The 27,723-nt window shown below is 34.7% G+C and overlaps 1 protein-coding gene across 3 annotated transcripts in view; it reads right to left on the reverse strand.

Annotated features, from left to right (window-relative positions):
• The window catches only part of AADACL2 (arylacetamide deacetylase like 2), a 57,668-nt gene that overhangs the window by 11,516 nt on the left and 18,429 nt on the right, over nt 1-27,723 (reverse strand). Inside the window, exons 1-4 of one of the 3 annotated variants that reach the window (XM_032486220.1) lie at nt 12,867-12,932; nt 10,481-10,719; nt 9,366-9,627; nt 9,103-9,167 (exon numbers count right to left, since the gene is read on the reverse strand). Coding sequence is in view for 2 of the 3 variants with exons in the window: in XM_006189085.2 (XP_006189147.1) it covers nt 9,103-9,240 (138 nt within the window). In the remaining variant the exon portion in view is untranslated. Of the gene's footprint in view, nt 1-9,102; nt 9,314-9,365; nt 9,628-10,480; nt 10,720-12,866; nt 12,933-27,723 lie in introns of those variants that run through there. The other 2 variants (XM_032486214.1, XM_006189085.2) reach the window with 2 other exon arrangements.

Consider the following 27,723-nt stretch of genomic DNA (forward strand, 5'->3'; position numbering starts at 1 on the left):
AAGGGACTGTCCTTTTCCCACTGTGTATTTGGCACTCATGTAAAAATTGGTATACCATATATGCTTGGGATTATTTTTAGGCTTTCTATTTTGTTCCATTGGTCTATCTGTCTGTTTTTATGCCAATACCATACTGTTTTGCTTCTGATAGCTTTGTAATATAATTTGAAACCAGGGTGTGTGAGGCCTGCAGCTCTATTCTTTTTCAAGATTCCTTTGGCTATTCAGGATCTTTTGTGGTTCCTTATGAATTTTAGAAATGTTTGTTCTATTTCCATGAAAAATTTCATTGGAATTTTGATAGTGATTGCATCGAGTCAATATATTGCTTTAAATAATATGGGCAATTTGAAAATATTGATTTTTTCCAATCCATTAACACAAGGTATCTTTCCATTTATTTTTGCTTTCAATTTCTTTCATCAGTGTTTTATGGTTTTCAGTATAAAAAATTCTAACTGATGTGTCACAGACAAATTCTCTGGAGAAATTTGAGGATATTTTGACCTGAATAAAAATAAAAATGCAAATATCCAAATTTGTGGTATGTACCTAAATAACTGCTTAGAGGGAAATTTATAAAATTATCATATTAGAAATTAAGAAAGGTCTCAAATCAATATTTAAAGCTTCCATCTTAAACTAAAAGAGAAGAGCAAAAAAAGAAAATGCTAAGAAAGCATAACAGAAGAAATAATAATCAGATCAGAACTCAGTAAAATTAAAACAAGATAAAAATAGAGGAAAAATTGACACAAAAGTCCATTCTTTACAAAGAGTATACATACTGACCAAGAAAAAAGAGAAGATCCAAATTACCAATATAAAGATTGAAGGAAGGGATATTACTGTAGACTCTATAAACATTAAAAAGATAACAGAGGAATACTAAAAAAAAATTGTATGTCCATAAATTCTATCATTTAGATGAAATCTACAAATTTCTTAAAGGACACAATCTTCCACAAATTACTCAAAAATAGATAACTTGAATTGTCTATATCTACTTAAAAAATTGAATTTGCAATTGAAAAATTTCAAAAAAAAGAAAACTTGAAGCCCAATTTGTTACACTAGCAAATTATACTAAACATTAAGAAAAAATTATACCAATTTTATGAAATAGTTACCAGAAAATAAAACACAAGAGAATACTTCACAATTCATTTTATTGTGCTGAGATTATCCTGTTACCAAAATAGGAAAAATATTACAAGAAAAGAAAGCTGTCGACCAATATAGAAGCAAAAATCCTTAACAAAATACTAAATCAAATTCAATGATACAAAAAGGTAATGCGTTATTGTCAATTGAGTGTTGTCCACAGAATGCAAGATTAGTAAAATATTTGAAAATCAATGTAATTCATGATACTGAGAAAGAAAAATTATGTGTTCATCTTAATAGATTCAGAAAAAGAATTTGGCTTAACTCAATGCTTTTCCATGATAAAAATTATCTGCAAACTGAGAATAAAAAGAAACTTTCTTAATCTGATAAAAGGCAGCTACAAAAAGATTAAAATGTCATTTTTAATGGTGAAAGACTGAATGCTTTCTCCTAAAAGCAGGAAAAGGCATGAATGTCTGCTCTCTATTCAACATAATTCTGGAAGTCCCAGTTAATATAATAAATCAGGGGAAGAGAAAGTCACACAGATTGGAAAGAAAAGAGTAACAGTCTTTGTTTCCAACATGATTATCTAAGTAGAAAACGTTATGGCATTTACAAAAAAACCCTCATGAAACAAATAAGTAAGCTCTGCCCCAGAATAAAGGATATAGAGTCAATATATTTTTTAAAAAATTATTTCAAGTATAGCAATGAACAAATGAAACCAAAATTTTAAGAGTACCAATTAAAACAGCACCAAAAATTGAAATACTTAGTTATAAATATAACAAAATATATTCAGTATTTGTGTGCTGAATACTATAAAACACTGATGGAAGAAATCAAAGACTTAATTAAATTGATAAATATATGTAAACTGATCAGAAGACTTAATTTTGTTAAAATGTCATTTCTTTTGAAATTGGTTTATAGTCAATCTAATATCAGGCAAAAATCTCATCATAATTTTTAGTCACTGCTAAGTCTTATTATAGTCACAGCATTTAAACTTTTATATGGAATGGTAGATTACTTATAATAGCCAAAGCAATTCTGATCATGAAGAACAAGATTGGAAGACGCATACAAGTCTGGTTTCAAGACTTACTAAGAAGCTATAGTAGTCAATACAGTGTAGTATTGGTGAAATGCTGGACTCACAGATCAAGGGTAGAGAACAGAGTCAGTTCAGAAATAAACCAATAAAAACATGACCAATTTATTTTTGACATATATATAAAGCAATTCAATGAAGAAAAGTAAGTGTTTCAATAAATGGTGAGGGAACAGTTGGACATACTTGTGGAAGAAAATGTACTTTGACCAGTTCCTCACACCTTATACAGAAATTAATTTAAATGGATCCAATGTCTAAATGTAAAATGTAAAATGTAAAACTTTCCAGAAGACAACATAGGAGAAAATCTTTGTGATCTTAGGTTAGGTTAAAAGTTCTTAGATACAGTATCAAAACATAATCTAAAAGTTTTATTTAAAAAAAAAGATAAATTGGATTTCAGCTAAATGTAAAAGTTTTTGCTGTGTAACTTAAGACAGGGAAAAGAGAAGCCACACACTATATTTGCAAATCAAGTATCTGCTAAATGACTTGTATTCTGAATAGGAAGAACTCTGAATAGTCAACAACAGCAAAACAGAGAACAAAGAACCAATTTTTTCAAAAGGAGAAAAGATCTCAGCACACGTATTACCACCAGAAAAAAAAAATATGGAGGAGCAAGTAAGTAGGTGAAAAGATACTCAACATTTGTAGTCATTAAGGAAATGCAAATGTATACCACAATGAGATAGTTCTACACACTTATTAGAATGTTTTTTAAAGAAAAACTGAAAATACTGTGTTGGTAAGGACACAGAACAACTAAAACTTTCATATATTGCTGGTATGATGCAAAATGATATAGCTTCTTTGGAAAACAATTCAGGCAGTTTTCTAGAAAGTTAAATATATGCTTATAATATGACCCAACACATCTAGTTCTAGGTATTTATCCAAAAGAAATTGAATTTTTATTTACACAAAGCCTATAAATGAATTAGTTAGCAGATTTATTATGGTTATCAGGAGTTTAGGATGGGGAAGTGTCTACCAAAAAGTGTGGCAAAAGGTGATTTTGAGGGGTTATGTTTCCGTATCTTGATTATAGTGATGGTTACGTGAATCTATACCTATGTTAAACTTCATAGAACTGTATAACCATAAGAATGAAGTTTACTGTATGCAAAGTTAAAGTTAAATTTAAAATTTGGTACAATGATAAAAACATTGAAGTCTGAATCTAGACTATCTAGGTTTGATTCCCAATTCTACAAATTATTAACTGTGTGTCTTTGGTTTACTTATTCCCTGTGCCTCATTTTTCTCATCTATAAAATGAGGGTAATAATAGTGATGTCTTCAAAGTGCAGTTGTAAATGTTAAAAAATACTTTAAAGGAAATTAATGTAGGCAGGGTGCATTATAAGTGTTCAATAAGCTTTACCTTTTTTCATTATTAGTATATATAGAAAATGTTCTTAAATATTTTCTTTGCTGGTTGAAGATAATCATAGTGAAGATCATTTCAATTTAGTAAATAAATCATTTTAAAATTAACTTTTGTAGAATTTTAGCCCCTCATCTCTCATAGCTCCTATCACGGAGTAGTTGCTGACTAACACTCTATTGAATGAAAACCAGCTGCTGTCTTAGACTATGTGCCACTCTGGAACACTTGCCCTCCTATTCTCATAGTAATGCTGCAATGTGTTTATAGACTTCTCACTTTTCAGTTGAAGAAACTGAGCCACAGAAGGGTTAAGTAGTTTCTGTAAGATCTGACTGGCTTTTAAAGTGCATGCTATTTCTTCTAGTTTATGCTGTCAGTAACATGAATTTCTCCACACCATTTTATCAAAAACTGTGTTTACTTTCATGACATACATTTAAAAAGTCACTCATTGTAAAATGACTGTAACTCAGTAAAAAAAAAGTTTAAAAAAATCCCTCATGACAGTAACAAAATGATTATCACTTGAACACGTAGAAACTGATCGATTATTAGCATAATTTGCATATATATAATCCATATATAAGCAAATAGGTAAAGTGCAGCATTTTAATTCTATTTTGCATTTGATAAAGTAGAAGTTGAGTTCTACAGTTGCATTTTTTCAGAATGTACTAACATTGATGAAGCAGAGTGAAAAATAAGCATTTGTTACTCTGAATTTCAAGGATATTTACTATGGCATCAAAATGAATTAAATGCTTAGGAATAAATAAAACCAAGTAGGTGAAAGATCTATAAAACTACAAGCCATTCATGAAAGAAACTGAAGAAGATACAAATAAATGGAAAGAGTTCTCACGGTCATGGATTAGAAGAATTAATGTTGTTAAAATGCCATCCTATCCAAATCATCTATAGATTCAGTGCAACCCCTATCAAAAGTCCAGTGGTTTTTGCACAGAAAAGGAGAAGAAACATCCTAAAATTTGTGTGAAACCACAAACACCCCTAATAGCCAAATCAATCTAAAGAACAAAGAAAAAAATCTGTAGGCATCACAATTCCCAGGTTCAAACTTTATTACAAAGATATAGTAACAAATCAGTATGATACCGGCAAAATATAGAGGCATAGACCAATGGAACCAAACCAAGGGCTCAGAAATAATCCCACTCATAAATGTTCAACATGCATTTGATAAGCGAGCCAAGAGATGCAATGGGAAAGAATAGTCCCTTCAATAAATTGTGCTGGAGTAGGAGAGGGTATAGCTCAAATGGTAGAGTGCATGTTTAGCATGCATGAAGTCCTAGGTTCAATCCCCAGTATGTCCTCTAAAAATAAATAAACCTAATTACCCCCCCAAATAAAACAAAATTAAATAATTAAATTATACAATAATAATTAAAAAAGAAGCCACAATGAACATGCCAATATGTGGTTCCTTGTGCACCTGTGGAAGAGTTTATCCTAGGTATATACTATAAACAAATAAACAAACAAATAAATAAACAAATGGTGCTGGGAAAACTGGATAATTACCTTCAGAAGAATGAAATAACACAGCAGTTCCTCTGTAGGGCTGCACTTGCTTTTTTTTTTTTTGCTCATCTACAGTCCAGTGAATGAAAATGTAAAGCACTGACAATAAAAGGAAAAACTAGGGGCAAGCAGTGATTTGGCAAACATTGGACTTTGGGCAGGAGATAACCTGGATGTCTAGTTTGACAGATCTGTCATCTCTTCTGGGTAGCACACTAGGCAGCCACTTACCATACACTGTGCATTGCCCTCTATTCTCTGATCATTTATTGCCTGTTGATGTATTCTCCCTAAAACTTTCTACTGTCCATATCATCCATAAGGCCTCCAGATAGCAGCAGGTTCTGACAGGAGAGCATGATATTTTCAGTGAGGTAGATCTTTGTTCAAATTCTGGCATTGTCACAGAAAAAAATTCTAAAATTCAGTGATTTAGGATTGAAGACAGAAGCAGTGGTTTTCTAAGTATGATCTTGGAATTCTTGTGAGTCTCTGAGACATAGTCAGGGAGTATGCATAATACTGTGACACTTCCTGCCTCCTTTTTTCACTCTAATTCCCTCATGAGTATGCACTGGAGTTTTCCAGAGGCTACAGGACAAATGATATTGCAACAGATTAAATGCAAAAGCAGATAAGAGAATCCAGCTATCTTTCATAAAGTGAGACATAAAAGAGATTTGCAAAAATGGAAAACTGCCACGATCTTATTTATGTTAACTTTTAATAGGTTTATCATCATCATTAAGTGAATTATTTTCTAATAAGGTCAGTATCTAATGCAGTAAATATTAATAAATATAGTCCACATAGAAAAGCTCTTTGAGGTCTCAATAATTTAAAGAGTATAAAGAGTTCCTGAGACCCAAAAGTTTGAAAATCATCAAGAAAGAGAAAGGCATTAAAACTGTGTAGGTACTGAGGAATTTCCAGTCAAGATGGTCTAGTAGTAGGACCACAAACTCTTCTCCTCTCATAATCACAACAAAACTACAGGTGACTGCTAAATGTATTGATAATTACCTTAAATGTAAATGAATTAAATGCTCCAACCAAAAGACATAAACTGGTGATACAAAAACAAGACCCATATATTTGCTGTCTCCATGGGACCCACTTCAGAGCTAGGGACACATATAGACTGAAAGTGAGGGGATGAAGAGACAAAGAAGGACATTACATGATGCTCAAGGGATCAATCCAAGAAGATGTAACAACTGTAAATATATATGCACCCAGTATAGCAGCAGCTCAATGTATAAGGCAACTATTAACAGACATAAAAGGAGAAATTGACAATAACACAATAATAGTGGGGGATCTTAACACTTCGCTTACATCAGTGGACAGATCATCCACAGAGAAAATCAGTAAGGCAATAAAGGCCTTAAATGAGCCATTGGAACAGATGGTTTTAATTGATATTTATAGAACATTCTATCAAAAAGCAGCAGAATACATACTCTTCTCAAAGGCACATGGAACATTCTCCTGGATAGACCACATGCTGACCCACAAAGCAAGTCTCAGTAAATTTAAGAAAATTGAAATCATATCAAGTGTCTTTTCTGACCACAATGTTATGAGATTAGAAATCAACTACAAGAAAAAACTGCAAAAACCACAAACATGTAGAGGCTAAACAATGTGCCACTAAACAATCAATGGATCACCAAAGAAATCAAAAAGGAAACCAAAAAATACTTAGAGATAAATGAAAATGAAAACACAATGATCCAAAACCTCTGGGACACTGCAAAAGCAGCTCTAACAGGGAAGTTTACAACAATACAAGCTTACCTCAGGAAACAATCTCGAACAAGCACCCTAACCCTATACTAAAGCAATTAGAGAAAGAACAAACAAAACTCAAAGTTTGTAGAAGAAATCAGATTAGGGCAGAAATAAATGAAATAGAGACTAAAAAATAATTTTAAAAAGATCAATGAAACTAAAAGCTGGTTCTTTGAAAAAATAAACAAAGTTGATAAACCTTTAGCCAGACTCATCAAGAAAAAAGGGAGAGGGCCCAAATTAATAAAATCAGAAGTGAAAAAGGAGAAGTTACAATTGACACCACAGAAATACAAGGGATCATAAGAGGCTACTATGAACAACTACATGCCAACAAAAAGGACAACCTAAATGTAAGACTGGATACTATAAAACTCCTAGAGGAAAACATAGGCAGAACACACTTTGACATAGATTGCAGCAATATTTTTTTTGAACCAACTCCTCAAGTAATAGAAACAAAAGCAAAAATAAACAAATAGGACCTAATTAATCTTAAAAGAGTTTGCACAGCTAAGAATACCATCAACAAAACAAAAAGACAGAACATGACAAAATATTTGTGAATGATGTGACTGACAAGGGACTAATTTCCAAAGTATACAAACAGCTTATACAGCTTAATATCAAACAAACAAACAAACAAACAAACAAACAAGCAAGCAAGCAACCAAAAAGTGAGCAGAAGACCTAAATAGACATTTCTTCAAAAAAGACATCCAGATGGCCAACAGGCACATTAAAAAGATGCTCGATTTTGCTAATTATTAGAGCAATGCAAATAAACTACAATGAGGTTATCACCTCTTACCAGCCAGGATGACCATCATTAAAAAGTCTATAAATAATAAATGCTGGAGAGAGTGTGGAGAAAAAGAAACCCTACTACACTGTTGATAGGAATGTAAATTGGGGCAGCCACTATGGAGAACACTATGGAGGTTCCTTAAAAAACTAAAAATAGACTTATCATATGATCCAGCAATCTTACTCCTGGGTATACACCCAGAGAAAACTGTAATTCAAAAAGACACATGCACCCCAATGTTCATAGCAGCACTATTTACAATAGCCAAAACATGGAAGCAACCTAAATGTCCATTCACAAATGACTGGATAAAGAAGATGTGTGTATATGTGTATACACATACACACACACACACACACACACAAAATGGAATATTACTCAGCCAAAAAAAGAATGAAATAATGCCATTTGCAGCAATATGGATAGACCTAGAGACTATCACATTAAGCGAAATGAGTCAGACAGAGAAAGATATATATATATGATCTCAATTATATGTGGAATCTAGAAAAAAATACAAATTTTATTTACAAACCTGAAATAGTCTCTCAGATACAGAAAACAAACTGGTTACCAGAGGGGAAAGTGGGGCAGGGGAGAGATAGATTAGGAGTTTGGGATTAACAGATATATGTTACTATATATAAAATAGATAAACAAAAAGGATTTACTGTATAGCAGAGGTAACAATATTCAATTTCTTATAATAACATATATTGGAAAAGAATCTGAAAAGAAAAAATACATATGTATATGTATAACAGAATCCCTTTGCTGTACACCTGAAACTAACACTGTAAATCGACTACTCTTCAATAAAATATAAGAATGAAAAAAAGGTTAAATGAGAACATGAACATCAAAAGTGCTTGCTGTAGTGGCACAAACAAGCATCTACTTAATTTTAACTATAATAACAATACAATAAAAATAGTTTACTATTTTTAAAATATAGGTGCTAAATATACATCAAAATATAAAAATATAATCAATATACATTTGTAAGTTTTAAGAGAATGTATGAGACTAGGTTTTCTCAGAATGTCAAATATAAGTTATTTAAAAATCCTCCAAATTTTCCACTTAAACAATACCATTCCTTTTATTCTTGTCACAACATAATTTGTATTTATCTTATCAGCAAAAATTTTATTTCCCCCTACTTTATGCAGATTCAAATAGGTTTCATGATGATTTATTAATTTAAACAGTTAAAAATATTTGTCCGATTTACCCTAAAAGAAAATCAAAAAATCTTTCAAAATGCTAATTGAAAGAAAGTTTACATGTACTTGTAACAAGGCATCCCAATTCCCTGGAAGAAAAAATTACCGTAAGTGAAGTTGTTTTTACAACAGCATCCACGATCCTTACTTTCCACGGTTCATCAACATTTTCTGGTATTGGTACATAAATAAAATAAGCAAAGAGAATACAAGTCAGTCCAAAGCACAGAGTTTTGTACCCCATGATATTCTTTTTACAACCTCTGTATAGTGATGATTTAATGGCACCCAATATATATTGAAATGCTAAGTAGTAGGACAAAGGTAGATGACAAACTCAAATAATAGGGCCATTTTAGCAATACTGACCTTTCAGTTCCAAGATTAACAGTGACTGTAGCAACTAGTTCAACAACTACACACTCTATCTGAAATACAATTCACCATATATCTCATCAGATATGCTGACAGAATAGCAGATGATTTAAAATGCTGGTAGAAGTTCTTTCACCCTGTGACACTTGTCATTATCTCAGCACAATAAATTTTATTAGGAGTCTAAGCAGAGCACGAGACAAACCATGGAGTCTGTTTCTCACATCAGTATTTTGCAAATATTAGTGTGAAGAGGCTAAAAAAAAAAAAAAAAACAAAACCCTGTCAGGTAATAGTTAATCAGCCTCAAGCCTAATGCCTTTAGCATAGATTATTAACAAAATTAAAATCCACTGTCATCATCTGAACTTCAGATAAGGAGAAAGGAACCTGGTATTCTTGTCCAAGTTTTCCAGAGTTAATTCATCCAGCCCAGAAATATTTATAAAGTGTTTACTTATGTTAAATGTGCAAATATTCAATCTATATAGTTGAGTAGTGCAAAAACTATGTATTCATTAAGCAAATATTTATTGCATGCCTTACATATGCTGAACTCAGTTTTGGGCAAGATAGTAACAAAATTGAGCAAAACCTGGCATTTGTTCTTTCCTTCATGGAGCTTTTTCTAGCTATCTTTCTAATTTCCATTTTCCTTAAGACCATTTTTGGAAATTTTGTCATAGAATAGTTTATTTGGGGCCTCTCCTGTTTCTCTATTCATTTTGCAACAGAAGTTATTACCATTACTGTAATTGATATATTATCCCTATGCCATAATTTCTTACTACAACCTTGTTTTATTATGTAAGCGCCAGACTGACAGGAATCAAGGACATGAATAAGAACTATGTGGGTGAGAGGATAAGAAGGTTGAAAATAAGCTAAATATGAACAGTCCAACAAGTGGAAAAGCATAATGGGAAAATCAACATTTTTGAAATATCAGTCTAGTTTTGCATGTTCTTTCTTCCCCATCTTGTCTGCCTTACGTGGAATCTCACCGGCCCTGCCCTTCTCCCCATCTAGATGGCTAGCTCTTTTTCTCTTAATTTCTCAAGGAGGGAATATACTGTCAGAAAATAGAAAAAATGACAAATTCTTCCTACCTTCTGCATTTTGAAATCTAAGTTCTTATGTTAACAAAAGGACTCTTGATGAAGACATGAGTTTATACACTTGATTGAGATCTGGAAGAGCTTCAAATGCAGAAATATTTTTCCTTGGTTGATTATTTTTCTCCTAATGGGTGTGCTGGTGAGGGAGGCTGGTAACCAGGTTGAAAGCAGACAAATCTTTCCCAATATTTCCAGTGCTTATATACCAAATTTCTGCTGGAGGGAATTGTCTGCCAAGCACATAGGACAGAGCTTAATCTCAAAATTGTAGAAATCAGATGTGAATTAAAACTAATTAATAATGCTACATAGCCACAACTCAGATAAATCCCTAATTGGTTTGAAATAATCAGTCCTCACACTTGCTACAAAATATAGGTAAGGATGTTTCCTTTCCTTGTAAAAAATAAAAATTACTTCAGTTTCAAAGATGCTTCTAACCATGATGTCTAGTATACATATACATACACACACACAATGCAATAAAGCATACCCATACATAGATAACTCAGATATTGGAATTAACAACAACAGTAAAAAGATGTTCAAATAACTATTTTGAATATGTTAAAGAAATTAGAAAAGATGGGGAAATGTATAAAAATGTTGAATTCATCATAGAAAAGTAAATTCTAAGAATATAAACTGTCCTACTATTAAAAGATATAATGTCAGAAATTAAGGATTCATTGAGTGGACTTAGAAGACATGAACTTGAAGATATACCAATAGAAATTATGCATGTGTACAATATCAAATGGTCTAATGTATGTTTGATAACATTCCCAAAAGGACAGGAAAGAAAAAATGGGGAAGAAGTGTATTGGAAGAGACATTTGATGAGAAATTTCTAAAATTGATGAAAAACATGAGCCCACAATTCAAACAGCTCAGTGAACTGAAAATAGTGTAAATACAAAGGAAACCACACATTGGCACATCATAGTTATAACTGCTGAAAATCAAAGATAAAGACAAAAAATCTTGTAATTGGAATTCTAAGATGACCACCCAAGATTTTCAGTCACTGTGGACAAACACCATATCCTCGTTATTTAATCAAATACTAATCCAAGTATTGCTATGAAGGAATTTTATAGATGTAATTAAGGTTTCAAGCAGCTGACCTCAAAAGTTCAAATGCCAGCTTGAAAATCCTGAGGTCCAAATGTCAAGGAATGTGGGCAGACCCTGAAAGTTGAGTGGCTCCCAGGCAACAGCCTGCCAAAAAATGGGCACCTAAATCCTACAACCATAAAGAACTAAATTCTAGCATAACCTAAAAGAGCTTGGAAGAAGACTCTGAGCTCAGAGAAGCTAATAGCTCTCACCAACATCTTGACTTAGGCAGTACAAAACCCTTAAGGGCTGAACCCGTCCATACCATGCAAGACTACTGACCCGCAGAATTTTGAAATAATGTTTGCATTGTCTTATGCCATTAAGCTTGTGGTAACTTATTATACAGCAATAGAAACTAATACAAATGTTAAAAGAAACCATTGGAGTGGGGGGCACATTATATTATTGAAGGAAACAACAGGAAGAGGATGGATGATATTACATACCAAGCAACAGACAGTCTGTTCAGACTGGCACAAATGTCAGAATTAGCAGAATAAGACGTTAAAACAGTATTCATAACTGTATACAAATGTTCTGTACGTTACAATATTGTTACAACTTCTAGCCAGGATAATTGGGCAAAAGAAGAAAAAAGGCATATACTTCGGAAAGGAAGAAATAAAATTATCATCTCTGCCCATAGATAACACACTCTTGTTTACAGGAAACCCTAAGGATTCTAATAAAAACCTTTAGATCTAATAAACAATTTAAACAATATTATAGAAACAAGATCATTATATAAAGTCAAATCTATTTTACACTATTCCAATGAACAGTCCAAACTGAAATTAAGAAAACAATTCCATCTACAATGGCATCAGATATAATAAAATATTTAGGAATAAAAGTAATTGCAAAACTTGTGCTCTGAAAACTACAAAACATTGTTAAGGGAAATTAAAGAAGTCCTAAATAAATGGAAAGACATTGTGTATTTATGAATTGAAAGACTTAATATTGTTAAGATGGCACTATTCCTCAAATTGATCTGCAGATTCAATGAAATTCCTATTAGAATACCAATTTACTTCTTTGTTGAAAGTGGCAAGCTAATTTTCAAATTCATATGAAACTACAAGAAACCCAGAATAACCAAGAATCTTGAAAAAGACAAACACAATTGAAGGACTCAAATTTCCCAAATTCAAGGCTTACTACAAAGTAACAGTAATCAAGTTGGTGTAGTACAGGCATATGGATACTCATATAAATCAACAGAATAGAATTGAGTGTCTGGAAATAAACCTACATGTCTATAGTTAACTGATTTTGGGGAAGGATGCCAAGACCATTCAATGGTGGGGAAAATAATCTTTTCAACATATGGTGCTGGGACAACTGGATAGCCACCTGCAAAAGAATAAATTTGATTCTTTAACTCACACAATATACAAAAAGTTACCCCAAATGGATCAAAGACCTAAATGTAAAAGCCATAACTGTACAACTCTTAGTAGAAAACAGAAGTAGATCTTTATAAATTCGTATTTGGCAGAGAATTCTTAGATATGACACCAAAAGTATCCGTAACAAAGAAAATGGTGGTCACTGAGGAAATTCAGACCCTTAGAAGTAAGCAGGGGAGAAAGTACAGAAAATGAGTTGGGGGACCTCTGAAGAATTTGATCCACTTTGCAGTACTGCTCTACTTAGCCCTGCGCATGGTCTTGGTCCCTCAAGTAACCTATGGTATTTTTAAAATTTTGTGACCTAGCCTCATAAGTTATGCACTGTCACTTCAATTGTATTCTGTTGTAACATAGGCCAGCCTGTACTCAATTTAAAAAAGGACTCCACAATGCAGAAATAACATGAGGCAAGTATAATTGGTGGACACACTAGTTGGCCACACCAACTACCATTTTGAATAATCCATGACTGAAGAGAATAAATTTAATATGAGATATAAGTGAGCTGTACAGTGCAGTGCAATACGTGGATAGTAGTGGATAATGTAAGTCTTCTTAGATATCTTTTAAACTATTTTTTTGTGTATCCTGGCTTTGGTATACTTTATTTCAGACATCCATCCACCTGTGACTCATTTTGAAAACTTTCCTGGATACTACACCAGCACACTTTGTCCACACATTGTATATAAACAGAGTGCCCTAAAATTCATACCACAACCACCACCACCCAGGCTGTAACTGTATTTTGTCAAATAAAGTAATATAGAACCCCTAGCCCTGCTGGCTGGGGTCCAGACGGCTCTGATGTGTGACCTACACTCCAATCAGACTGAATCTATATTCTGAGGCTCCTTGCCTGACTCCATATACTCACATGACCTCATCACTTTCATCTTCCTATTTCCTATGTTACCTTACAGATTTTCTGAGAGCTTTCCTTAAGAAATTACTGGCACATGTCCCTTTGTCTAAGAATCTGCTTCTGGGGAATACTACCTATGATATGTGAGACTACAACCAACATTTAAGTAAGAAAGAACAATTTTAGCCCAACTCTTCCACAAAATGTAACAGTAAGAAATACTTCCCAATTCACTTAGAGGGTTCAGTATGGCCTTAATATCAAAGCATGGCAAGGACATTCGAAGAAATATTATAGGAAATTATCACTCATGAACATAGATACAAAAACATGAAACTGTTAGCAATTCAAATCAAGATAAATAAAATGTGCAGAATAGTTGAATCACGGTCATAATGTTTTACTAGTTGGCTAGATATATGAAAATTTTCAGGACCCTTGAAAATATCTTGAGCATAATTCAGGTATCTAAAAAATACTCATATCTGCAGGGGGTGTTAATTCACATGCAATACACTTTGAAAGATAAAAAAAGGGTAAATGATACACTTACCTTTCATCCTTGTCCCTCGCATTGAGGCAATTAACAAAACACAGATATAAAGAAACAAAGTCTATGAATATAAATACATGAGTTTGTGCATATGTATACTCCCCATCCCCTCTTTATTCCAGTGGTAGAACAACAGAAGGAAATGGTTAATTCTACCTAGAAAGGGTCACAAAAATGCATCATAGGGTAAGTGAGTACATCTTAAGACAGGAAATGAAAGTTGAGTTGGTGCTTGTGTGGAGAGAGGGTAAGAGGTAACATCTTTTTCGTAGAAGAAAGGCCCTGAATAATGAGAGTTTAGTGTATTTTCTTAATTCTAGGCAATTACAGAGTGCAATTATGGACAGAGAGATAGATAAGTTGGCCTGAGATAAAGAAATTTTATAGGCCATATGTAGGAGTTAGGGCTTTATCCTGAGGGAACTGGGGAACCATATGGTTCTCTTTCCGTGAGGTCATCACAATTTATTCATGCTGTACTTGTGTAAGTGTTAATAACGCCTACTTCATCTTCACAATTATCTTGTTTATACAATAAATTATCTGGTTGCCCATCTATAAAGGTGGTTAGGGTAACCACATATCTGACCTTGCATAATTAGACTGACAGAAAAAAGATATTGGAAAGACACCCAGTCACCCACAGAAAATCTGATGACACTGAATTGTGTGTGAGGGAGCCCCTGGCAGGAAGTGCAATGTGCAGCACTTTCCTGTTGTCTCATCAACTTAGAACAAGAAGGGAGAAATTCACAAAGTAATCTCCCAGATCCGCAAACCCTGACTTTTTCTTGAACTGTAGACTCATACCCTGATATTTCAGCAAGAAGAAGAAACAATAAAACTCAAGCCTAACACAAAGCAAAGTGGCTGACATCTCGTGCCCATGGGAAGAACACTCGTATCTAGTGTGTCCAGTATGAGCAGGTGTCAGATCTCTGTTTTTCTCTAAATTTGGCATTGGCTACCTAAGGGACCAGAATAGTACCCAGGGCTGAACCTTCATTTCAGTGGGTCAGATTCTTCAGGTGTCTTCCATCCCATTTTCTGCACCCTATTCCCACTCACTTTCATAGGTCTGAATTCCCCCACTGACCACCCCTCTCAGATCTTCCTACAGTGCCTAGATGCTACTTAAATCACCTCTAGTTGTCTCCTTCTAGTCAAAACCTACTTTCCTCTAAGGGAGCTGATTTGATTTGTTATGGTATCATTAATAATAACAGCAACAACAAACTAAAATGGACTATACATGTACATATATCAGGCAAACTGGTATATTCTGATTAAAGTTATCACAATCATCACTTTGCACATCTCTCACCCTTCTAAATATCAGATTGTTAAGCCTCAAAAACATGATATCTTACCTTTGAAATAGTACACACCTCTGTCTACAATCTCTGCATAAGAGGTACACTTAAAAACTGGTTTAGGAGGACTTTGCCTCCATTAAGTACCACTGTTGATTCCCACTGGAGCACACCTTCAGCCATCTCATTCTAGCTAAGTCATAAAAGTATTACAATTCCCTATTTTTATGTTTCTTTATACCAATGTTAAAGAAAGGGTTTCTACTTAGAGCTTGAACTATATCTAAATAGGACACTGTATTTCACTATAACTGAGTCTAACCAGCCAGGCTGATAAACTCAGCTCACTACCAACCCCAGAACTTAATGGAAGGTTTTACACTGAACAATAAACAAGAAACTCACTTTAACCAATCAAAGACAGATTTCTAGACTCATGTTACTATATCCAGGGTGCAAATATCAGAGCTTAATTACTGTAACCATAAGATAAATTATCTTCCTGACGTAAAATTTCTGGATTTTTCTCCTCAGTGTTCTAGCAAGTGTTTCTTTACCTAACAAGTAAATAAATTAACTTAGCACTTGTCTACTTGATCACTGCTGCATTTACACACTAACATCTCGATTTGGTATTTTGATTATATTTTATATTAAGTTTTTAATTAACTGTAATACTTTAAAGAGGTTCATTATATAATATATCTTCACCAAGGGGTTTCATTCCAAGAATTCAAGCCTGGGTCAACATTTAAAAATCAAAGGAATTAGTTATATTAATAAATAATAAAGAAGAACAGTTGGTTATCTAAATAGGTGCAGAAAATACATTTGACAGAATTCAAGGTCGATTATAATAAAAACACTCAGTGAACAAGGAACTGAAGGGAACTTCCTTAATTTGATGAAAGGCATCTACAAATTTATACAGCTAACTTAACAGGGAAAGGCTTTCCAACTAAGAATGGGAACTAGACCAAAATGTCTTCTTTAATAATTCCTGTTCATCATTATACTTGGGAGTTTTAGTCAAGACAAGAAAAAGAAATAAAAGGCATCAGTTTGGAAAAGGAAAAGTGAAACTGTCTCTATTCATGGACAGCCTTATTGTCTACATAGAAAATTGCAAAGTATCTATAAAAGAAAAATCTCCCAGCATATTAAGTGAGTCTAGCACAATCAGAGAGTACGAAATCAATCTTCCACTTACTAGCAATAAACAATTGAAATTTGAAAAAAAAATTACAACAGCAAAAACTGTAACAAGTATAAATTTAACAAAATGTATTCAGACATATATACTGAAACTCTACTGAAAAGTAAACACTGATGAAAATAATCCAGTAATACCTAAATAAATGGAGAGATATGTTCATTTACTAAAATACTCAATATTATTAAGATGTCATTGTAGCCCCTGTAAGGATCGGTGATGAGCTTCCATTCTTGAGTAATACCACAGTCCAAAAATTCTAAGTAATGTAATAAAAATAAGACAGTCATGTGCAGTTGGTTAAGGAACATTATTAAAATAATAAAATCTATGCATGGCAGTTTGATGTTGCAAAAGGGAATTAGACTCTAGCTATTAAGCATTTCCTTCTACAAAAAAGAAGCCAACCAATATACTTGAAATCAAATCTTTTTTGCATTAAAGATGATAAAAAAAAGTCACTAGTCTATGAATACAAATTGACATAAAATTTCACAAGAGAATGTAGTCTCTTCTACCTACATACAAATGCCCTTATAATTTTTATTTATTATCTTAAACCTCCCTACTCAATATCATTCTTGACATTTCCTGAAAAGTACAATCACTTCACTTATTCTCTTAATACAACTGGCCTATTTTAAGAGCTGCTCCATCAGAATGAATTATAGTTCAAGTAAAGAATAGGTGCAATTTTCTTCATTTTACAGATGCAGGATATAAGATCAGAAAAAACAATAAAGTTTCCCAAGGCATACAATAATTGTTTTAGCTCTAATTCAAACCTAGTTTGGCCAACATTAATTCCATAATTCTTTCCATTTTACTCTAAAATATCATAACTTAACCTTTGGATTATATCTACTAAATGATGGGCTATATGTACATATTATATATTTATAAGTTTTTATTCAGCCTACTAATATGCTTATCTCTTATCCTGTGCTTAGGCATAAATGAAAAAGATTCTATGAATATTAAAGTTCCATGGAATCCATCTTCTATATGGTCATAATTAACTTAAACTCCTACATTCTGAAAACTTTTAACAAACATAAGGTCATAAATTATTTTAAATCATACTGACAAGTGAGAATGTCGATTGATGTAAAATTTTGTAACAGAATCATTGGCCAACAAGGGTGATATTCTCTTATCAATAAGTCCTAGAAGTGAATAACTATATCTTCCAAGAGTTGGTTTATCGTAATTCTAATCCCTTCTGTATTTCTCAGAAAGTAAGTTACTCCAGTAAACAGATATTGATTCCATAGACATAAGTTGGGTTTTTCCCTATTGTTTGGGAAATCTTTCCTCCTTAGTCAGTTCATTGTATTGCCAAATAACTTGTCATAAATTGAAATTCTAACTTTATAGGATAGATGGCAAGGAAGTATAAATTGTATTTAAGCCAGACTAAATTAAAGCTTGTTTCTCAATTTTGTTTTTTTATTTCAGAACTGCAATGCACCTGTCAGAATTATAAGTATATGTAAGTCAGAGGCTGCCAAAAATACATGATTAAGAAACTTCATTTCAAGCATAGATACAGGTAAGACAAGGTATAAATCTATAAAAATTAGTATAGTACTTATTAATATTTTAACAAGTTTAATAATGTCTTTCAAGTACATGAAAAATTATAACTTCAATGCTTAGCTAAATTTATAGATGTATTTTAAACTAAAATTATGAATATATCCATATACACATATGTATGTGTAATAAGGAACATTTAAAAGTATATATATTAATAATATAAATGTATATAATAATGAGATATCATGATCATGGAAGCTAAGGAAAACTTTCCAATTTCATATATTGTCCAAATGCAAACTGAATTTCACACAAAATAGGTAACATTAATAGATAATAACTTCCCTTCTTGAAAGGCTACAGTGTGGTAGGAAGTAAGTGGAAGAAATTATGAAAAAACATTTTCTAATATCCATGAGTTTTAAAGGCAGGAGATTCTATTCAGAGCCTCTTAATCCTTCCAGAGAAGAAAAGTTTATCCTTAACTATTGGGCAAGGAGAGATCTTTTCTTTTCCTCTAGTCCTGGAAACTGCAGGGGAGAACCTGAAATTAACTTCCCAGGACCAATAGTCTCAGGTACAGACTGGCATCTGTAACAACAGATTCTGAACAAATACCTGCTGCTGTAAAAAGTTCAGCGTCTGGGGGATGTGTCTCTAAGTCAAACTGTCACCATAGTTGCTGGCTGATTGTAAAGGAAGGAATAAAGTGAAATCCAAGAGGCACCTCAGAAGAGTAAATGGAATCCAACCACCTCTGCAATGCTCTCTCAAGGTGACAGAGGTTCCACAAGTTAAAATGAAAAATAGTAAAGACAAAGTTTTCTGACAGAAGTTCTCTCCAAGCCCCACATCTCTCCCCAGGGTGCTCAGGCAGATGATTTCCTGAAAGAGGATAAGTCATCAACTTCAATTCAGAAGCTATTGGGAAGAAAATCACAGTGAATACATAACTGGGAACTGCCAAAGAGATTCCTTACACACCATTTTTCAGGCAGGTATTGCTGATTCAGGGGTATATAAAGCCCATGTGGTCAGTTTCTTCTGTCAAATGAAACTGGAATAAAGATAGAAGTTAGGTATTTGATCTAATCCTTGGAAGTGTTGGGAAAAAGGTGAGTAGACTTTTATTGTGTTAGGGGTTGAAGCAAACCTTAAACTTTAAACCAAAGAAACCTAGAAACAACATTAGGCTATACAATTATAAAAAGCTAGTGGGATAGGAAAAGAGCAAGCCAAAATGCCCATGTTATCATGGTGTTTTAGACCACTGTTGTCCCTTCCTGTGCCAAACTACTGAAGCTAGTTTACTGAGATGGTGAGAATTCCTTTCCTCTGGACACACACACAAAGCACACTTGTTAATGACAGTCCGCAAAAAGTACTGCCTGGGGTGCGGAGTTACCTGAGTATGAATACCTCTTCAGAGATACTTGGGGAGCTATAAGCAGCTATTGTTAAATGGGAGGGCTATATGAGGAGTCTTCAAATTGCCTGAATGAACCTGAGACATTGGTAACTTGAGGAACAATGGAAGTTACCACCATAGTGCAAGTCAGACCACTGCTGACATAGAAAATAGCTAGGATCATATGATAGTGTCTAGTGTGTTAGTCAAGGGGAGCTTCCTGTGAAATCTGATGTATTTCTAGAACATCTCACATCTGACAGCCATTTGGAGAGGAAGCAGTTGTGCTGTTTCTAACTGGTACCATAATTAAACTCCTGTTTCAGGGAACACTTTGTCCAAGACCAGCTCTGGTATCGGAGCCTTGAAAGAAAACTCCAGTTGCTAATGAACAACTGAACTATTATTTCCTTCAAAGTAAATTTTGTAGAACCTGAAAAGAAAGAACAATATGAAGATGAGCCTACAGAGGCCATTTCATTGATTAAAAGTAGTTTTAAATCTTCTAGGCACCACAGGAAGAACATCAAAGTTTTTTTCCCATTAACAGCAACCAGGATGGAAGATCAGGGGAAGCATGCAGAGGCAGCAGTGACACTTTAGTGTGGTCACAGATTAATGACACTAATGTATCTTGTAAAGCAGCACTCATGGCCCTGGGAACCCCCTCATGGGGGAGGAGTGCTGACAAGGAGAAGGTCTTTCAGTCAGAGGGAGCAACCCTAATCACCAAATCCCCTTAACAGTTCTAGAAAACGGCCTTTAACATTTGTAAGCATCTAATATCTGGCTCTAACCTTCCTTTCTGGGAAGCTAAATGTAATAACTTTCTTTTCCCAAAATGCTTCATTGTTTTCTGACTTCATTATATTGTCTGTTATCTCAACACTCAATTATAAGACTTAGGTTTTCGCACACAAAAATAGATAACCTACCAGAGATAAACCAAAAATAAAAATCACAAATGCATATGAAAAAGAAATAAATTTTAAAAGCAAAGGATGTAAAGAAATACATTTTATAAACATTAATTCCAAATAAAGCAGTATAGACATCACTGCATAAAATAGTGCATGACTGTTATCTTTGGAGGAATCTCAGACAGTCAGAGTTTCAGAATAAGAGTAACTTTATCCAAAAGCCATCCCAATAATGGCAGCTTCTTTTATACTTGGCCTAAGTATTTTTTATTGTATTACTTGAAAATAACAGATTTTATAATTCTGCTTTATTGTCTTGGTAGTCTTATTTCCAATAATTTCCTTTCCTTTCATTATTTATTCATTCAATTTCATTCAAATGTTTAAAAATCATTTTTACCAAACTACTAAAAAGCTGTATTTTCTACTTTATGTTCATCATCTTTTTTCTAAATTTTTAGAAATGATTTTTAGATGATTTTTTTTTTTTTTTGTATACTTTTTGTCACTGATGCAAAGTCCCTCTACATTATTTCTGTCCAGGCTTTTAAACATTTTTGTAGTATGTCATTGCAGAGTACTTTCATTATTATTATTGTATATTACCCTGTTAAGATTTTATAGAGTATTAGAAATTATATAATCCCTCCACTTTAGAGATAAGGAAACTGAAGCCCAGAAAGTCTTATTGAGCAAATTTGCACAGCTTAGAAAATGGCAAGGCTGGATCTAACCCAGGTTTTTAGGTCAGTGTGCGATCTGCTTTTAAAAATGTATAATTAATTACTCAATTCTGTGAAAGAACCTATAGGAATTCAAAGGAAAAAGAGATTAATGAAGATCAGAGAAATCAGAAAAGGCTTTTCAGAGAAAACAAAAAAGATTGACTTTTACTTTGAAGAATGCCTGGATTATCAAAGGTAAATGAAGCATAATGAATGTGAAAGACATGCTGGGTGGCCTCCAAGGGACTATGTGTCACAATGGCACTTGCAGAAGAGGATTTTCTCATGGGAACATTCTTACGGTAACATTGCCCTGGTTTGATATAGGATACTCCCACTCTTTGCTTGGATAAAACCTTTGACAGGGCTACTGATAAAGAGATTGACCTCTTTCAGTCAGTAGATGAGAAGGTAACCCAAGTGTCCAATCAGGTGCTCACTTACTGGGGTTTCAATCTGAATTAGCAATGCAAAGTATGAGGGTCAGGGGTCAAGATGGCAGAGTAGAAGGGTTCTTGTAGCTCATCGTTTCCCACAAATACACCAAAATTCACATCCATGGGCCTACCCAGGCAACAAGAGCACCTGCTGAATTCTGACAGAATATTTCCCTCTTCAAAAGACAGACACCACAAATCTAGAAGGAGAAAAAGAGAAAAGAAAGAAGAAAAAGCAAAACAGTGCGGGACCAGTCCTGCAGGGAGAGAAGTGGCAAAGGAGGAATAGCGCTCATTTGCTGAATCTCCCCCTCTCCAGCAGAAAGGTCAGTGGGCTGGAGGGGGAACCTCCAAGGCTTGGATCTGTACGGAGCACCCCTTGACTGACAGAACTAAGTTAAACGGGCACAGAGGGTCTCTGCAACTCCCAGCCCTAGAGGCAAAGCGGCAGGTAGGGGATGGGACAGGCTGCCCAAGCTGGGCGGAGGACTGGGGCAGCTGCACAGAGGCAACCCTGGAGGACTGCAGAGTGCAGCGTGCCATGGATGAATGGGTACACAGGGCAAAACAACCCGGGCCCTCCATAAAACAACACGGCTGATGTACCCTGGGGGGAAGGGTGCCATACCCTCATCTCTAAAAACCCGCCAAAGGTTTTCGGGAGAAGAGAGGTGGGGCTTAGCCACAGTTGCCATATCCTCCAGCGCTTAGCACCCAGGTGGGGGCAGTGTCAAAACCTGAATCTGTACCTAAGGGCTTAGCAGCCTCAAAGGCCAGATAAGATCTTTCTGCCCTGGTACCTCAGAGAACTTGCACTGCCAAGACAAACAAGGAGCTGAGTTTTGGCACAGAGCAGGGGTGGGGTTGTTCTGCCAACTTCCCTGAGGCTGACGGAGCATGCAGCTGCACAGAGCAAAGAAGCGATCAGCGCTGGGAGAGGGCAGTGGCCACCCGCCTTCCTGGCAGGAGTGCAGCACCTGACCACGGTGCTGGGAGGGGGAGTGACCCGCCCGCTCACTGGGAAAGAGCTCAGCACCTGACCCAGTGTTAGGAGGGGGCATGATCTGGTAGCCGACAGACACTGGGAGCAGCACAGAAGAGGGTGCCAACAGAGGGCCTCTGGAAACAGCAAGCTGAGATTGCAAAACAGGGCGAAGACACAAAGACCTCTTTATAAAAATCATTAAGAGCACACCATCTCCAGGAGAACTAGATAACTGATACTCCTTGAGCCACAGTGCCAGAGAGATATGAGCAATATGAAGAAGCAGAGGAACCACTCCCAATTAAAAGATCAAGAGAAATCCCCTGAAAGCACGATCAAGGAAATAGACATTGATGGCCTACTAGATCAAGATTTCAAAAAGGAGTGATCAGTGTACTGAAGGAACTAAAAGAGATAGTGTTTAGAGATATAAAATATGTCAAAAATGAAATAGAAGCTATAAAGAAGAACCAAGTAGAATTAGTAAACTCATTTGCTGAGATGAGAGCTGACCTAAAGGCTGTACAAAGCAGGCTAGATAATGCAGAGGAATGAATAAGTGACCTAGAAGACAGGACAACAGAAAGCACTCCAATCAGAACAGCAGAGAGAAAAACAAATAAAAAACAGTGAAAACAATATAAGGGACCTATGGGATAATATAAAGCGTGCCAATCTACACATAATAGTGGTTCCAGAAGGGGAAGGAAGAACAAAGGGAATTGAAAAGGTATTTGAAGAAATCATGACTGAAAACTTCCCAAACCTAGAGAAGGAATCAGATATCCAAGTACCGGAAGCTCAGAGGGTCCCAAACAGGAAGAACCCAAACAGACCCACACCAAGACATATCATAATCAAGATGGCCAGAGTCAAGGAGAAAGAAATGATCCTAAAGGCAGCAAGAAAAAAACAAAGAGTGAGTTACAAGAGAAGCCCCCATAAGGCTCTCAGCGGATTTCTGTACACAAACACTACAGGCCAGAAGGGAGTGGCAAGATATATTCAAAGTCCTGAATGAAAAAAGATGCAGCCTAGGATACTCTTTCCAGCAAGGCTATCTTTCAGAATAGAAGGAGAGATAAAGAACCTCACAGACAAGCAAAAACTAAAAGAGTTTAGCAACACTAAACCAATGCTGAAAGAAATATTGACAGGTCTACTCTAAATAGAAAAGAAGCAGGATGCTACAAAAATGAGAAACTCATAACTGGAAAGGAGATAACTGCCATGAATTACAAAAATAATAAACACAAAATTGTAGAAGAAGACAACTAAATCATTAAGAGTGGGAGAGGGAAGCAAGGGAAGCCACTGTGGAAAACAATATGGAGATTCCTCAAAAGACTAGGAATAGACTTACCATATGACCCAGGAATCCCACTCCTGGGCATATATCCAGAGGCAAACCTACTTCAAAAAGACAGCTGCACGCCAATGTTCATAGCAGCAATATTCACAATAGCCAAGACATGGAAACAGCCTAAATGTCCATCAACAGATGACTGCATAAAGAAGATGTGGTATAGTTACACGATGGAATACTATTCAGCCACAAAAACCGACAACATAACGCCATTTGCAGCAACATGGATGTTCCTGGAGAATGTCATCCTAAGTGAAGTAAGCCAGAAAGAGAAAGAAAAATACCATATGAGATCACTCATATGTGGAATCTAAAAAATAAATAAATAAATAAATAAATAAATAAATAAATAAATAAATACATACATACATACATACATACATACATACATACATACAAAACAGAAACAGACTCATAGACATTGAATACAAACTTGTGGTTGCCAAGAGGGTGGGTGGTGGGAAGGGACAGATGGGGAATTCAAAATTTGTAGATACTGACAGGCATATGCAAAATAGATAAACAAGATTATACTGTATAGCACAGGGAAGTATATATAAGATCTTGTGGTAGCTCACAGTGAAAAAAATGTGACAAGGAATATATGTATGTTCATGTATAACTGAAAAATTGTGCTCTACACTGGAAATTGACACAACATTGTAAAATAACTATAACTCAATAAAAAAAAGTTAAGGAAAAAAAAAGTATGAGAATAGTTGGAAGGATTTATTCCTGCAGCTAAATAAACCCTGGCAGTCACCCTGCTACTGAGTGCAAACTCGTTCTGCTCACTGCATGACAAGCCAGTACATGAGGAAACGAGGTTTTGGGGCAAGGAATAACAACTTTTGGAAAGGCAGCAGACTGAGAAGATGGTGGACTAATGTCCTAGAGAATTATCTTACCCAAGTCAGAATTCAGGCCAATTTTATACTAAAAGGGTAGGGGCTGTGGTTGGTTTTTTCAAAGTTCTTGGTGTCAGAATCCTTTGTTCTTGCAGCTGTCTCTTTAGGTCAGTAAACCACCAACAAGACAAATGTTATTCTTTGTTCTGCAGATTTTTATCTCTATGTGAATGGAAAGTATCATACCTTTACAGATCAGAGCTTTAAGAATGGGCTATTCTGTATATTCCAGGCTATACACAACATTTTTTTACCAAAGGTGCAGAACCAGCATGACTAAGCACAGGCAACAGAGCACAGGGTTAGAGCTAAAGGAACAGATCTAATATGGAGTCAGATTTATTCTTCCCTCTTACAACTCTAATTACTACTATTTTCTTCCCTAGAACTGCTCCAGCTCCCATATATTTTAAAGTGTCATACCATGGATTTCCTTTTACTTCAATACTATTCCCAAAGTCTTACCAAAATATAGTAGTGTGTTTTTTGTTTTTTGTTTTTCCCATAAATCTAGCCATAGTCATATCATAATCAAGATGGGTTCTTTTGCTGGCTTTCAATACAATCTACTAGATACAATCCATATGTGGGGTGGGAACATGTAGACTATATTTCCTGTTTTCTTCCAAGGTAAAGAGACTGAACCACAGAGATTAAGTAGTTCCTGCTGACCAGATCCAAAGTCCATACTGTTTCTTCTGACAAACACAATATATAAATTAAACATATCATTGCATCTTCATGAATATTTTTTCAAACAGCTTTACCAAGAACTATGATTACTTCTGACTTCTTGACATACGAAAAGATTTAATTTCTCTTTTAGAAACATAATGGTGCTGCAATAATTCCATCCAGTCAGAAAAAAAAAATGTATTTTGTCCCAAGTAAGCAAAAGCCACTCAATTACTAAACCAATCTTTAAATTAATTTCTCCCCTTTTCTTGTTTTTACTTTTAGAAAGGTCTGTGCATACACAGAAGCATAAAAAGTAAGTAATTTAATTCTAAAAGGAAAGTTCAAGATATTTTTAGTTAAGAAAGTAAAAGTGGAAATTTAGATTTGTATGTTCTGAGACTGTCTAATATTGACAATGAAATAAACATCAGGAAATATTTTAAACAATAATGACTGAGAATTTCCCTCAACTAATGTCAGACACCAAATAATAAATCCAGAAAGCACTGGTCAAGAACAATGCCCAAAAAACTACACTTTAGGCATATAATTTTCAAACTACAGAAAATCAAGCATTAAAAAAAAAAAAAATCTGAAAGAAGTCAGGGGAAAGAAAAAAGTAAAATTCACTTATAGAGGAAAAAAGATTTATTTCTGACTTCTCTTCTGATGTAAATAAGAAGAAACCACGTTAATAAGAAAAGAATGAAGTGAGATATTTAAAATATTGAGAGAGAGAAAAAAAAAAACACCAACCTGGAATTCTGCACCCTGAAATTATTCAATAGTGAAGGAGAAATATCTTTTCAAACAGAAATTGAGAGAATTTGTTGCCAATAGACCTGCCTTGTAAGAAATGCTAAAAAGTTCTTTAAAGATAAGGTCAGGAACTCACATCTACATAAAGTAAAAGCATAGAAGTAGGAATAAGTAAAAGTAAAATTATAACTTGGTATGCTTCCCATTTTCCCTGCCTCACTCAGCATTTCCTTTTCCTCATTGGCCCTGATCTTTTCCCCAGGTAGGCAGCTAAACTCTTCTTTTCCCATTGTCTCAAAGATGTGAATTTCCTATGACAATCACTTTTTACCCTATAGGTCAGAGAATCAAAGTGAGAGTTCTTCTGGTTAAGAATGTTCATTTATATGATGATCCAAGAAAGAAGGAATAAGTAATGAGAGTATAAATGAATCCACTGAACTCATTGTAAGATAGACAAAACACCGATTATTACCTAATCCCTATGTTTTCCTGCTGTAAATGGGTGGTGAGCAGGGGAAGGCGATGCCATGACGGTGCTTTGGGTCCCCCGATATGAGTGTCAGCTCAGAATCTATATCAAACATCCCATAGAATATTTGGATATTTCCCTTTCCTCAGTGTAGCTATTCAAGCAAATAATTGTATGTCCCTTTGGGCAAGGACTGGGAGATTCGTTACTCAATACAAACACTAGCTGTGGCACCCCAGGGTCCTTCCTAAAGATCACTCAGTCTCTCTTTCAATATATAGTTTTGAATCTAAAAGGTAGTTAATTAAGCTAGCAATATATCAGGGATTATGATGTCCTATTAGAGAAGCTAACATCAGTCTTTATCTGTTTACTTCATCTTTATTTTTCTGAAACTAGATAGGTATTCAAGAAAAACCCTGTGAGCTACCCACAAATCTTGTCCCTCAGAACTCCTTGGTCTCTTGGCCATTATTACTAATTTCTGTGGGTCAAAGCCCCCTAGTGACCAGTTTGGCATTGCTGTTCATCAGAGTAGATACGTCCTTTTCTATGC

This window comes from Camelus ferus, chromosome 1 (genome assembly GCF_009834535.1).
Source record: "Camelus ferus isolate YT-003-E chromosome 1, BCGSAC_Cfer_1.0, whole genome shotgun sequence".
Classification (NCBI taxonomy): domain Eukaryota; kingdom Metazoa; phylum Chordata; class Mammalia; order Artiodactyla; family Camelidae; genus Camelus; species Camelus ferus.